This window comes from Drosophila mojavensis, unplaced genomic scaffold (assembly GCF_018153725.1).
Source record: "Drosophila mojavensis isolate 15081-1352.22 unplaced genomic scaffold, ASM1815372v1 contig_80, whole genome shotgun sequence".
In the NCBI taxonomy this organism is placed as follows: domain Eukaryota; kingdom Metazoa; phylum Arthropoda; class Insecta; order Diptera; family Drosophilidae; genus Drosophila; species Drosophila mojavensis.
This window is the reverse complement of record NW_025318906.1, coordinates 16,027,153-16,040,729: the sequence shown is the minus strand read 5'-3', so window position 1 is coordinate 16,040,729 and position 13,577 is coordinate 16,027,153. Positions and strand designations below refer to the sequence as shown.

At 35.7% G+C, this 13,577-nt stretch overlaps 1 protein-coding gene across 3 annotated transcripts in view; it reads right to left on the bottom strand.

Annotated features, from left to right (window-relative positions):
* The window catches only part of LOC6580163 (serine-rich adhesin for platelets), a 41,461-nt gene that overhangs the window by 10,936 nt on the left and 16,948 nt on the right, over window positions 1-13,577 (bottom strand). For 2 of the 3 annotated variants that reach the window (XM_002005987.4, XM_044010475.1), the window contains 3 exons: window positions 10,408-10,613; window positions 1,656-2,454; window positions 1,484-1,577 (listed from right to left, as the gene is read on the bottom strand). In XM_002005987.4, the coding sequence (XP_002006023.2) occupies window positions 1,484-1,577; window positions 1,656-2,454; window positions 10,408-10,612 (1,098 nt within the window). In that variant the 5' untranslated portion in view covers window position 10,613. The remainder of the gene's footprint in view (window positions 1-1,483; window positions 1,578-1,655; window positions 2,455-10,407; window positions 10,614-13,577) is intronic. The other variant, XM_032729566.2, reaches the window with a different exon arrangement.

Here is a 13,577-nt window from a genome sequence, read left to right as displayed (position 1 = left end):
TCCAAGCAAATTGAATTTGATTGAAATCAATTGAAATGATGCGCAGTCAATCTGAGTCAGCAGCCATCAAATGAAGTACGCCAAGTGGGGCACACATGAAGCGGCTGGCACAACAACAACCCTTCACCAAATCGCCTCTTGCATTTGGGGTTGTGCTTGTTATGGGGTTGCCTGCTCCTGCTCCTCCTGCGGCTGCTGCTGAGTCACGTACATTTCAACAAGGGCAATTTAGGAGTTCGGATCGATATGAGTGGCCCAAAAATAACTTAACGCGTTAATCACATTGAGTATGTGTTAATAGCAGAGCTCTTTATCAAGTACGTGTGTGTGCTCAGCAATTTGGAGTTTCCAGTTTGAGTTGTAGCAGTAATCGAACCCGAAATTTGAAATTAGGTAACAGTTAAAATTATACAGAACTGAAAGACTACCCAAGATCTGTTATAGGTATGCCAAAGATATTCCAACCGCTCAATAAACTGCAAGAATTCCCATTATATACTATGTACTAAGGTCTATTATAGATATGCCAACTACATATTTATATAATAGGAAAGATATGCATACTGCTAGAATTATATAGTATATCTAAGATTTATTATAGATATGCCAAATAATGAAATGGTCTCTTCTCTTCATAACGATAAAAATTAATTTATGCAAAGGTATAGAAAATAATGTGAGGATATAGAGATTATTTTTAAGAAATTTAAAAATAGAAATTGGATGCCCAGTTTTAATAATTGATCGAATGACTAACTATTTCATGATCAAGTAATTAACGAGTTCACGGGCTTATACAGTCGACTCCCGATAGTTTATATCGCGGTAAATCGAAAAAAAAATTATATCCCCTTAAAAAAATTCGTTTTCGATAATTCTCAATAATTTGAATTTCTGTGTGCCATTTCTAATTATCAAGACTCGACTGTATTACATTTTATTTAAAAGCTCGGTTTATAAGGCATTTTTGATCTCTGCAAAACAAGTGTATATTGTTGTTGATTCTATGTGTGTTTGAGTCCATAAAATGAATATAAATATATTATAGATCAAAGTCAGAGTCGCTTTAAGCGTGTCCACATCTGTTCCCCTCTCTTTCTCTCTCATGCTAGAAAGATTTGTTCGCCTGTCAGTCCGCCCTTTCGTCTGTTCAATCTTCGGTTCGTTCTTCCGTCTGTCCATACTCAATAATTTTATACTCTTATAAGTAGATCATCCTCTTCCATGCTTAGATCTTTTCCTCCAATAAATCAATCTACTATCATTAATCCCAAGTCAATATCAGATCTCACTCTCTTCAAGCACTACTCCACTATGGACACTTCCCACTAAAAGCCTAACTCGACGCCATTTGTCACGCATTTGATAAGAAGCTCAAGTCAAGTCAAGTGCTGATGTCTAACAAATTAAATTTAAACCATGTCTGATTCGCATATCTAATCTTATCGAATGAAGTAACTATGTTACAGTTGATTGAACTCACCCTCAGCACGATGGAAAGGCTGCTGGCTGTAGCGGATTCGGAAAAAACGCTGTCATGGGACTGGGAGAGAGTTTCACGTGTGTAACCACTGCTGCTAGAACAAGAAGAAGAACAAGAAGAAGCAGCAGATTGTAAGAGATGGTAACTCAGGGGAATCTTTGGGTAGACTTACCCGTCCACGTCTACGTCCAGCAAGCGTTCCTCGCTGAGACTGCGCTGGCTGTCGGACATGTCGACTGCACCGCCCGCGGCGCCAATGTCTTCGGCCAGATCCAGATCCTGCGAGGAGTCGCCAACGCTGCGCAGTTGGCGCTGATGATGGTGACTGCGCTGCTTCTCGGCGAAATACGCACTGCGACTCATGCTCATGGCGTCCGGGAAGACGGCCACGCCCATTTGCGGTCGCTGCGTTTGGTACATGGCGTCCGAGTGGGAGTGCAACTGAGACTGCGTTTGGGCGTGAGTGTGGGTGTTGGTGTGGTTGTGGGCGTGGCTATGAGGCGGTTGGACCGGCTGCTCCAAGCTGCTGTTCATATGCTTGTTAGCCCCTCTCTTCTTGCCCAGCAGCACGCTCAGCAACTCATCGCGATGGGCACCATAGGACTTGGACTTGGGCAACGATTGCGTCTGATAGCTCTCGTGGAGCTGCTGATGCGTGAGCGGCGATGCTGGCGAGGATGCCGATGCAGCTTCCGCTGCTGTCGAGCCACCACCTAGCGCAACGCTGCGCAAATTCTTCTCACTGGAACTGCTCGCCGGTGGCGGCAAAGTGTTGCACGATCCCGATCCAGGTGCAGCAATCGAACCAGCTCCTGCTCCTCCTGCCTGAGCGCCGCCAGCTGCGCCAGTGTCGGCGCTAGTGATGGTGCGACGTCGAAAGATTCGACGCAAATTCCGCAGCGGATGGAAGCGTCGACGTTTCTGCTGCTGCTGCTGCTGTTGCTGGAGCTGCTGCTGCTGCTGCTGATGTTCTACAAGAAGGAGGCAAAACAAAACAAAGCAACTTCTTTAATTTGGCTCTTACACGATTCACAACTGCCGAAAAATGTACAAAGGAAAACACATTGAAATTACAGCATGCACTGACATTCTACAATCAGTTGTCCATTTTGCGAATGGCTCAACCGATTCTAGCCCTAAACCTTCCAAAAAACGTAAAACCCTAACAGCCGAAAGTTGAATTTCAATTATGATTATTGAATGCTTCAAAGTTTTGTGTTGAAAGATTTCACAAATGTGTGAATGTAAGGTTTATTGTCTTCTTCTTATTTTTAATGTTTGCTTAAGAATATTACCTTTAAAAGAAATCCACCCTATCAAGACCTCTTTAACAATCAGTCTATAATCTGTCCATGTCTATCACAGTTCATAAACTAATAGAAGTAGAGATATAGAGACGGAAATGAATCATACATATATTCATCATATAGCGACTTCCTCAAGCACATTGAATTTGGGAAAAGCGGGGCTGAGTCTATCAAGTACAGTATTACAGTATTATTATACAGTATTAATTATATGTATTTTTCACCAGGAGCATTAGACGTGATAATCTAGTCCCTCTCTCTATTCTTCCTTTCATCTCTTTATTTGTACTGCTTTTCATATGCAAGGTAAAAGACAAGTGATCGATAAACATTTCTATTTTTATGAAATCGATAAAAATATCGAACTTTAGTTTTTCAAAGAGAGATAAATAAATACTAAATTGGGTATATATGTACAAATATATAAAATAGGAATATCCAGTAAGTCATATTTTAAATGCCTTCTCCACTCTACCCAAACTCATAAAATGACGAAATTATAGAAAGTTCTTCTTTGACGTAAGCCTATGCTCACTAGCTGCAGGGCAACTCTTAGTCAGACACACCCGCTTCAAGCGCTCTTATCGAAGATAACAAAATTTGAGCTACATATAGTAAATATCCAAGAAGAATTCACCTATATATATATTTTATTTTTGTTTTTGCTTCATCGTTGATTGTTAAATATCTTTCACAATTGATTAAGGGTGGAGTAATCAATCGGTTGCCACAAATCAACAGCGTCAGGGCCGTGATAAGAATACGGCAAATACAATTGAATTGGCAAACGAAGCACAAAACATGCCCATAAATAGGCAAAGGCAGAGCCGCAAAGCGTGTTGGGAGCAGCCAAACGCTAAATGAAAGTGAGATAAAGACAAAGAGTGCAAAAGAGAGTGAGAGAGGAATACGGTTGGGAGAAAGAGAGGGAGTGGTCTAGCAGGTCTGGTTACGTTTCGCAAGGTCGTAACTAATCTATCATCAGCTGATCACAATTTATATTGTTATTTTTATATTTGCCAGCCTGAATACCCCTAATGCCATGCACCTCTGTTAAAATAACATTTTATAGAGTTCGTTTGTCAATAACCTCAACTTTTATTACTGATAACGCTTTTCACACCTTTACTTTGCTGTTTACATAGGTCAATTAACGATTCGACATATCAGAAATCAGCGAAAAATCACATAGATAACGCTACCGTAGCACCATCCATTATAATGATTGTTATTATTGTTAGCATGTTACCAATTGAAGTGCCCCATCGCATTTACATTTGTTTATTAACCAGATATATATACATATATATGTATTTAGTCTCAAGCGAGTTCGAGCTGTTGTTGTTTCGCCTCAGACAGACAGAAAAATAAAGGGTTACAAATTATTATGATGTCATTTAACATGACTCAATCCACGTATGTCGTGTGTCACTTTGCCAGATGATTGCTTAGGACCAGCACCCCCTTTGATACTATATATAGCATATATCAAATAACCAGAACTCTGTCAGGTCACATAAAATAAAGTGAACTTAAAGGGGGGTGAACTTAAAGTTACATTAAATAAATGAAAAAGTGTGAATACAAAAAATTCATATATTAAAAAAATAATAATAATAATAATAAATAAAAAACAATTAGAAGTAACAAAAAAATATACAAATGATGAGAAATAAGAAAAAAAAATAATAATAATAATAAAAAATAAAATAAAATAATAATTAAAAAACAATAATAAAAAAAAATAATAAACAAAAAAAATATATATATATATAAATGGATTTAAAAAATACAATTATATTATTATGCACACAGAAATAATTTAGTTTTACAACGAGCTCTTTTATACTTGAATTTAGAACACTACAATGATTTACGCTCTACTGGGCAGCTAACATAATTTCTGCATATACATATGTGACAAGATCCATACGAATGTATTTGTACTTCAGATCTCAAGTTTAAATTTTAGTAGCACTTAATTTAAGAAGCGTCTAAAAATCTTTTAAAATATGTAATATTTTATTTAATTTAATAATATTTAATGCGTATATATTTTAAGTTCTATATGTTTCGAACATCATCAGTAGCCTTTAAAATAAAAAGATCGCATTGCATACAACCTATATACACCTTTCACATTATAGACAAGTATATATATATTTATTTATATATATAAGATTTTCAACGATGAGTAGGCTATACTTAGAGGCTGTTCGTACAATCACTTAACAGAATATGTTATGTTACAGCCTGATAATCAATTATATTTGAATAGCACTTTTTTTTAACATTTCTCTGTTAATGTTGTACTCTCATTACATTGTAGCATAATTGCTATTACTGCTAATGTTAGTGTTACTCTACTGTAACTGCTGTACTGTAACTCTTACCCTAACTGCGACTGGTCTATTGGTCGCACCTTCGCACTTTCTATTGCCAATGCAAGAACTAAAAGTGAAACAAATATAATGCCGGAAGTAAGAGAATCCACCATTGCAAACATGCGAAATGCGGCGTATTTCCCTTAATGGCACGCCGATACCGTTAGCTGGCCAAGACAAGCGTCACTCAATATGAAATATCGACAAAATGCCAGTCACGTTTCGGGGCCAATCCATACAACTCAATGCGCGCAAAGCTGACGACACGCGACACGGGGAATATGCATAGACTGTATATCTAATATATATCCGAAATACCTACAGAGACCTAGTCATAAAATGTAGTTTTAATGCAAATTCTATACGTGTAAAGCTGTATAAGACCTAAAAGTTGCAATCATAGATAAACAAATAGATAAATCAAATGGTATAGCTATAAAGCCTGATGAGATTTCATTTTCAATGCTAGTTAGTACTTAGATTCAATTTATTGTTTACTTATTTAGACTTATGTGAGTTCATTTTAAGCACAGCTAATGCATTACGCATTTTATATTATTAATAAGCATTCTGAATTGTGATGAATCACAGACTTCAAGTCTCGCATGACTCTTACAAATTGCCCATGCTCAATCTGTTGTCAAATTTAATTACAAATCTCTTTTATTTTGACAAAGTTGTTAAGCATACACTGAGCGTCAAGAGAGTCTATTAGTTAGGCAAAAATCAAAATAAAAGAAGTACAAAAAAAAAAATCCATAAAAATTTTAATCTACCCTTTTATAAACCCCTCCATAAATCGCCTATAAAACTTGCTATAAATTGTTATTGGCCAGTAAACGGGCATTGCGCAGCCTGTTATGCCCCATGGCTGACTTGTTTATTGACATTTTGATTTGTATAATTTAGCCAGACTTAGGTAATTTATCAAAACACTCGAAGACTTAGCATGAGGCAATTGCTGATGCTGCGCCAACTGCTTTGGCATATATGTATGTACATATCTATATATTTATATAAATACTGATACAAACAAACGCATGTAGGTGTTATTATTGTTATTGTTATTGTTTTTGTTATTTATCTATTTTGTCGATGACACAAATTCTATATATTGAAACGTGAATAGGCGTCGAGCCACTCGAATGCGTCTGTCTGTCTGACGGCTCTTTGCGCAAGTAGGCGCATTTATTAATTAATCATTTTTGAGCTTGCAAAATGCAAATTGTTAACTGAATAGAGGCGATCGGCTATCGGCCAACTGCCAACTGGCGACTTGGCCAAATGATTGCCACTATTTGCTTGTTGCAGTAATTGGAGACTCTTGTTGTTGTTGTTGTTGCTGTGAGCGGATACTAGACACATGTGTAGACATATGCGTGTATGTGTGTGTGTGTGTGTGTGTGCTTTACTTGTTATTCAGCCAACTATGCTTTGGCTGGGCTTGTGTGGCAGTAAGGTCAACAGCGTCGCAACGGGCCTAGCCTCCAGTTTAGCTGCTGCTGCCTGCTACTGCCACGCCCCCCTCTGCACACCATTGGCGTCATCACCCGTTCCCAATTGGCATTGGCGTGTGGGCAGCTTATCCGCTTTACAAGTGCTTAATTCACTTACACTACAAATATATGTATATATACACTTATATATATATGTATATATGTACATATATAAATAGCAAAGAATATAAAGAATTGCGCAAGCCGTTCTCAAGTCGCAGCCTTCGCCATGCAAATGTTGAAGTTGAAAGAAACAAAAGCCTTGACAGAAGAGGCAGAGCGGCAGGCAGAGCCAAAGGCAAAGGTAAATAAAACAGTTTGAACAAGTTTTATGATGCACTTCATGCGCTCCAACTAAAATGCAATTGAAAATAATCGTAGCAGTAGACGAGACGGTGCTGGCTATCAGGCAGCGATAACAGAACTGCCAATCTATATACATATAAATATAAACATATATATATATATATATGTGTGTGTATTAACGACCTGCACGTAATCGCTGGGAAGTTGGCTTCAATCAACTGGCCACATGGCGTTGACATCGTATAGCTTATCAGCTGCAAAGAAATCAAACGTAAGACGTCGTTTTTCACAATCAATAAAGCTTGAAGCTGTTTGACACTTATATAAGCATAGGCCGGAAAAGTCCAATTGGAAGGCGTTGTATAAAATCTAAGCTGAGCTAGCAATTGAGTTCCAATTGGAGTGCAATTTTGGGTTGATTAATTTCTACGGCAACGCCAACAAAACTATGATTGCCTAAAGAAAAATCAATAAAGAAGCCCTTGAAACTCCATTGACCCTGCAATTGGTTTCCAATTGGAATAATATTAGCTGACCCACTTTGGGGTATATAAATATATTACTATTTATCATTATGTATAGCTTAGCGGAGATTAGCGAAAAAACCTTTGAAAAGCTGTATAAATTACCAATTAGACTGCTCCCCACATTAGTATACTTTCCAATTAGAACGCTAACATAGTTCTGTTAATTGTTAAGAGAAGCGAGCAATAAGATAAGAAATTGCTGAAAAACTATAACTACATACGAATACAACTAAAATTTGGTTGTCATTCAATAATTTCGCATTGGAATTTAAGTAAAATCAATAATCATGATAGAAAACCCAGCGAATAACCTCTTGAAACACTTTATATTTAGTTATCAGTTAATCTCTATATACACATATATGCAGTGCTCATTGATCGGTTTAATTGTTTGATGATAACTGACCCAAATAATTTCCACTCGCTGCGGCAATTGTTCGTTCGTTTGGAGTCTAAAGTCGTGACAATGTTCTGCTTGACTGTTAGTTTTACTATTTTCTTTTTTTTCTCAAAATATTCCTCTTGGCGATCATAATTTTATTTTTATAGCCCTCGTAATCGAACTAATCACAATTTGTTTTTATTGTTGGTCGAGCGAAATACCGAAATACGAAAATATGTTAAGCATTTCTGTTGTTGTATAAATAAAACAAAAGAATCGCAAAATTTCTTACCTGTTCAAATAGAAATTTCACCGAAAACAAGATGCAGATGTTTTTGTTCAAAATGTTTGCAGAGCGTCGTAAACAAGTCGAGCCAACTTAGAGATAGATATTTTCTATACATATGTATTGTGTATTTCGAGTACCCAAATGGCTTTTCACTTCACGATATCAACAAATAAGAAACACAATTAGGCACTTTGTCTAATAAGAAGAGACTTTCTTGTTGGGATTTTCCTTTAGTGATTCATATTTGCATTTGCAGGAATAAGGAAATTTGACGTTCACAATATATTGATTAAGCAAATATTTAGTACACTTCCAACTAGTGTTGATATTTTGTTTGTTGTTGTTGTTTTTAATTTAGTTTAGTTATGAGTGAAGCAATTAGTGCGACACGCGCCAGGTACTACGAATTGTTCACCTGCCCAGGTGGAGCGGAGAGCAGCGAATGAATTAATGAATCAAGTGAATACGAATGCGGCGAAACAGTCGAAATCGAAATAAACGGACGCAACGTTAGCAACGCCAACAACAAATGCTAACCAAAACGCCGTACGAAAACGAAACGAAGCGAGAAACAAATGCCGAACCGAAGCCCTCAGCGAACGAATCGAAAACGAAATCGAAATCGAACGAACGGATCGGTAAATGTCTTTTAGCTAGCTTATTAACGGCTAACTGATTAGCTCTTTGCCTATATATGAGTACATACATACATAAATAAGTACATAGCAATACATAAACGTGCGCTGTTAAAGGCTAGCAGCTACTGTTATCGTACATAGGTTAATGGCATGTTATGGTCATTGCCTTCCACTGTTAACGGCTAGCAGGCTAACAGCAATGCTATGTTATTATTTGACTTAGACTAACAGCCCCACCTCATGCATTAGATTACATTACTGATTACTGTTAACAGCCAGCAGCTACTGTTATTGCACATAGTCAACTACTGTTTAGCATGCCAGAGTGAACTGGAACGTATTCAAAATGTGCATTTGAGGTATAATGTTTATGATGAAGCGTATGTAGCAGGTTGCTGAAGGCTATAATATACATATACATATATTTATATATACTATATATTTGATTAAGTTGAAGTGTAGAGTTGTTTTCATCTGCATTTCCAACTGTATAAACATGTTAATATCGCCAGGTAAAGATTTGACATATTAACAATTGAACAAATTTTAGCTCGGCTTATGTGCATTTAAAAATAATACAAATATTGTCCCTTCAGTATTTCTGATATTGACTTATAGTCAATAACAAATTGCTGTACGTCAGGCATTATTCCCTTTTCCATTCTCTTCCAGTTAACGCGTTGCATATTCCTAGGGTATCTGCTAGTCAGCTCAGTTTCTAGCGTGTTTTACTCTTGGTTGCTTTGCTGTTGTCATTGATTTGCCGTAGTCTAGCAACAACAAAGGCTCTAATTTGTATATTGTTGCCCAACCCCTCTGGTGCGATAGTAAAGCTAGTTGTCTAGAACTCGCGATAGAAAGTTGCTTTTTTTTTTGTGCCAGAGCCGCAATTACATAAACATTATTCGTTTGTCGTTGAGCGTTGATGTAGATGCCATTTCCATTGTTCAGTGCTAAACAAAGGGCTAACAGTTAATATCAAAACTTGTTGCTAGATTGTGATTTCATAAGGCAATTTATGTGTTGTCTAATAGATTTCTATATTTATCGAATTTATAGCTTAAGATAAGTCGTTCAATATCTATATTAAGGTATTTCCTATTCACTTAGTCGCCAGATATAATAGTCATATAGACACAACTTGTATGACCTGATGATATATAGCACTGCGTGTGCTTTGTGTGTTTCTTTTATGCTCGACGCGGCTGCAACAAAACGAAATTCACAGCTCGAACTAATTATGCAAATACCAGACATGAATAACGGCATACATACACTTGTATGCATATTTACATCATTCCATGACTAGCCTATGCTCTAATGCGTTTCTGTATTGGAGCAGACCTAGCAAAAGCTCCCTTCATTCGTAGCTACCCTTCGGCTGCATAGGGTATCAACAATTGCAGCGCATTGTATCAATTGTTGTCGTTGTCGGGAAAGTAGCAAACTATTTTTTTTTTTTTTTTTGCAAGCATAGTTTTGCCTCTAGGCAATGTCTGCCTGCATATATGTATATATGTATATAGTTGATCTTACATAAGTGCATATACGCACAGTGATGCTCTAGCAAAACAAACGAACCAACTGCGACTCACCCGCATTCGTTGAACATTCGTTGCCATCCACTGTGGCGCCCTCAGCGACGGCCAGCGGACAGGCAATGGGCGTCGATGTGGTTGGTCCCTGATAGCCATGGGCTCTGCTATTACCTTCCGGCAATGACAAGGGACCCGCTCCACTCAGATCCAGCTCCAACGGCGGCGAGTTTTCTCGCACGCAAGACATCAGGCCGGAAGACATGCTGCAAAGAAAGCAAACAGAAATTTATTGGTCATAATGATGAAAGAAATTAAATATTTAAAATTTATTTAAATTGATATGACATATGATATATTTTAAGATATAGCTAAGTCTAATTTGTTTTTTAATTATTGCAAGATTTGTAACTTTATTTGAAAACTGTTGACAAATTTTTATAATTTTTTTTTAACATAATACCATTACTAAATAGAATATTGCATATTATATATGTGATAAATATTATTTATTTATTATACTCATTTATTTATACTACAAGCTATGTGTCTTTTACCTCTAAGTCCAACAAACAATTTGTGGAATTTATGCAATTAATAAAAGTGTCATATGAATTTCCATCGGATTCATGAAAATGTATATGGATGATCAATAAATAAACTTGATCAGTGCAATCTAAGAGTTTACAGAGAAATGTAGGTAAGAGTAGTTGTTTATATCGACTCAGCTGTCGTTGTTGATAAAAAAAAATGTTGAGTTTATAAATATTATTTATTAAATAATACATAAATTAATTCACATATAAGTGTATAAGCTTCTAACTTATATATGAGACACTTTTTTTTATTTTTTAAAGTTCTTATTAAAATAAAAAAAAAAATAAATAAAAATTTTAATCATTTTATATTTTTACCTTTAAATCTAACAAGCTTAGGTGCAATAATACTTACATAAATATATAGCTCATAATTTATATATGAGAAACTTTTTATTTTTTAAAGTTATTGAACTAAAAATATAATTATTAATAATTTTATATTTTGACCTCTACAATCTAACAAGCAGCAATACTTTAATTGATTTATTGTGTATCTAAATTAAAAAAATACTTAGTACTCGTTAAAAGTATACGAACATAATATATGTATAGAGTATGCTTTAAGTACTATAACAAATCTAATTTGTCTCGTCTTGTCATTAAGCAATTTTATGCACCGCCCAAAAGTATGCAACACTTTTTTCTTACTCAACTCCAATTGCACACATGAGCTATAAAGAAGTTGCAGCACGTGTTGCAGCTGCTAATTGAAGCTGGAACTTGAATGTGTTGATGCTGCAATGTGGCAGAGTAACTACAGCAAGAAGAAGAGCAATCTTGATATAAATTAAAAGGCAGCCTTTGCAAATTAAGTTGATAATAAAAAGGCACTAAAAGCAATTAGCACTGCGCATTATTACAGCTACGATTATCATCTTAATTATTGTGGAGCATTACAGAAAATAATAAAAGCAAGCCACAGAAGTAACTCGGAGCTGGACGTGTTGCACTTTCATGTAGTTGCGGTCGTAATCGCATTCGCAACGTGAAAAATCTAACAAATTAACTTTGGCTTTCATTTGCATTACACGCAGACACACACATGCACAGGCACATGCACACGCACACACACATGCACTGAGTGACTGAAAAGTTAAGAGCCCGTGAAACGCAACAGCAGCAAAATTTAATTATACTACTTATACATGAGATTTGCATAGGCGCAGCTAACTTTTTGACTAGGTTTGTATGAATGTGTGTGTGTGTGTGTGTGTCTGTTTGCATCTGTATCTTTAGCCTTAACGCGGTAATTGCACGCGCTCATTACACAAATTTGCCAACATAATTATGATGCGGCGTTGAGGGCAAACAATAAAACAACGAACAGCAAAATGGCAACCGGCAATTGGCAACAATGCGTTATGTGGCCAGGAGGAAGTTACCCACACAGCTGAGATGCCCTACCAACAACAGACAGCCAGACACAGACAGCTGTTGTTCGCTCGCCTTGGGCATAAAGTGCAGCGAAATTGTTCTCAAGGCACTGTAAAAAAAACACTTGTGGCTTTTCTAGCTCAATGACACCACCAGCAGCACCACCAGCACCACAAAAGAGCAGCATCCACCTCATTGCCAAATGGCATAATGTACAGCAAAGCTCAACACGTTGAGCTGAAAAGGAAAGTGCCCCTGACATCTGACGCTTGGCAGCTGGAAAAGCGAAAAAAACGAAGAGCGAAGAGCGAAACAGCGAAAAGCGAAAAAATAAAGCAAACTGAAACAAATTGCATGCTCATTGCAAGTTTACACAATAATTCAGTTGAAGACCTCTATGAAACTTGGCTGGCTCGGTTGGTTGCTCGGTTGGTGGGTCGTGTGGCGGTGCGGTAGTGCCCTAGCCAAACTATCCATTCATATGGTGCTATTAATTCAAATGACTAACAGCTCTTTGACAATTTGTTTTTCATGCTGCGCGGATTTTTTGCTTTTGTTTTTTTTTTTTTTTGTTATTTGCAAAATGCAAAATATTTGAAAGACAGCTAGAAATTATGCCAAGGCCTAAATCAAAATTTAAATGCAATTCAATCGATTTAAATGTATGTAATTAAATATAAAATATATATTAATAAATGTATATTCAAGAAAAGAAAAAAAATGTATACTAGATATAATAATAATAATAAAAATATTGTATATATTTCCTTATACCAATTTAAATTTTGTTAAAAACTAAAAATAAAATTAATTTGAGCTATATATGTACAATATTTTAATATATTTAATAAATTAATGTAATTTTTAAAATAATATTTTGTATTCATTAAATTTATGTAAAATGACCAAGTTAAAAAAAAAAAAAAAAAAAATCATAAAGACAATTCAAATTTTAAACTTTTATGGGTAAACATATGTGTTTGAATTATGTTCTATATAATTCTAAATTAAATATATATACATATATCTATGTATTATGTTTTACTAAGATGTAAATTAAACTCTTAATATATGAAGGCAATATATTTTATTTATGTTAAGATTTAAGAAACTTTACAATTTCACTTTTATTTCTTAATATTCTAGCTATTTCATTATTTATTTTGTTATTATTTTTATTTTATTTTATTTATTTTTTTTTTATTTTATTATTTATTTATTGAAATTATTTTCGAAATAGGTTTTGTTTAGTTATTT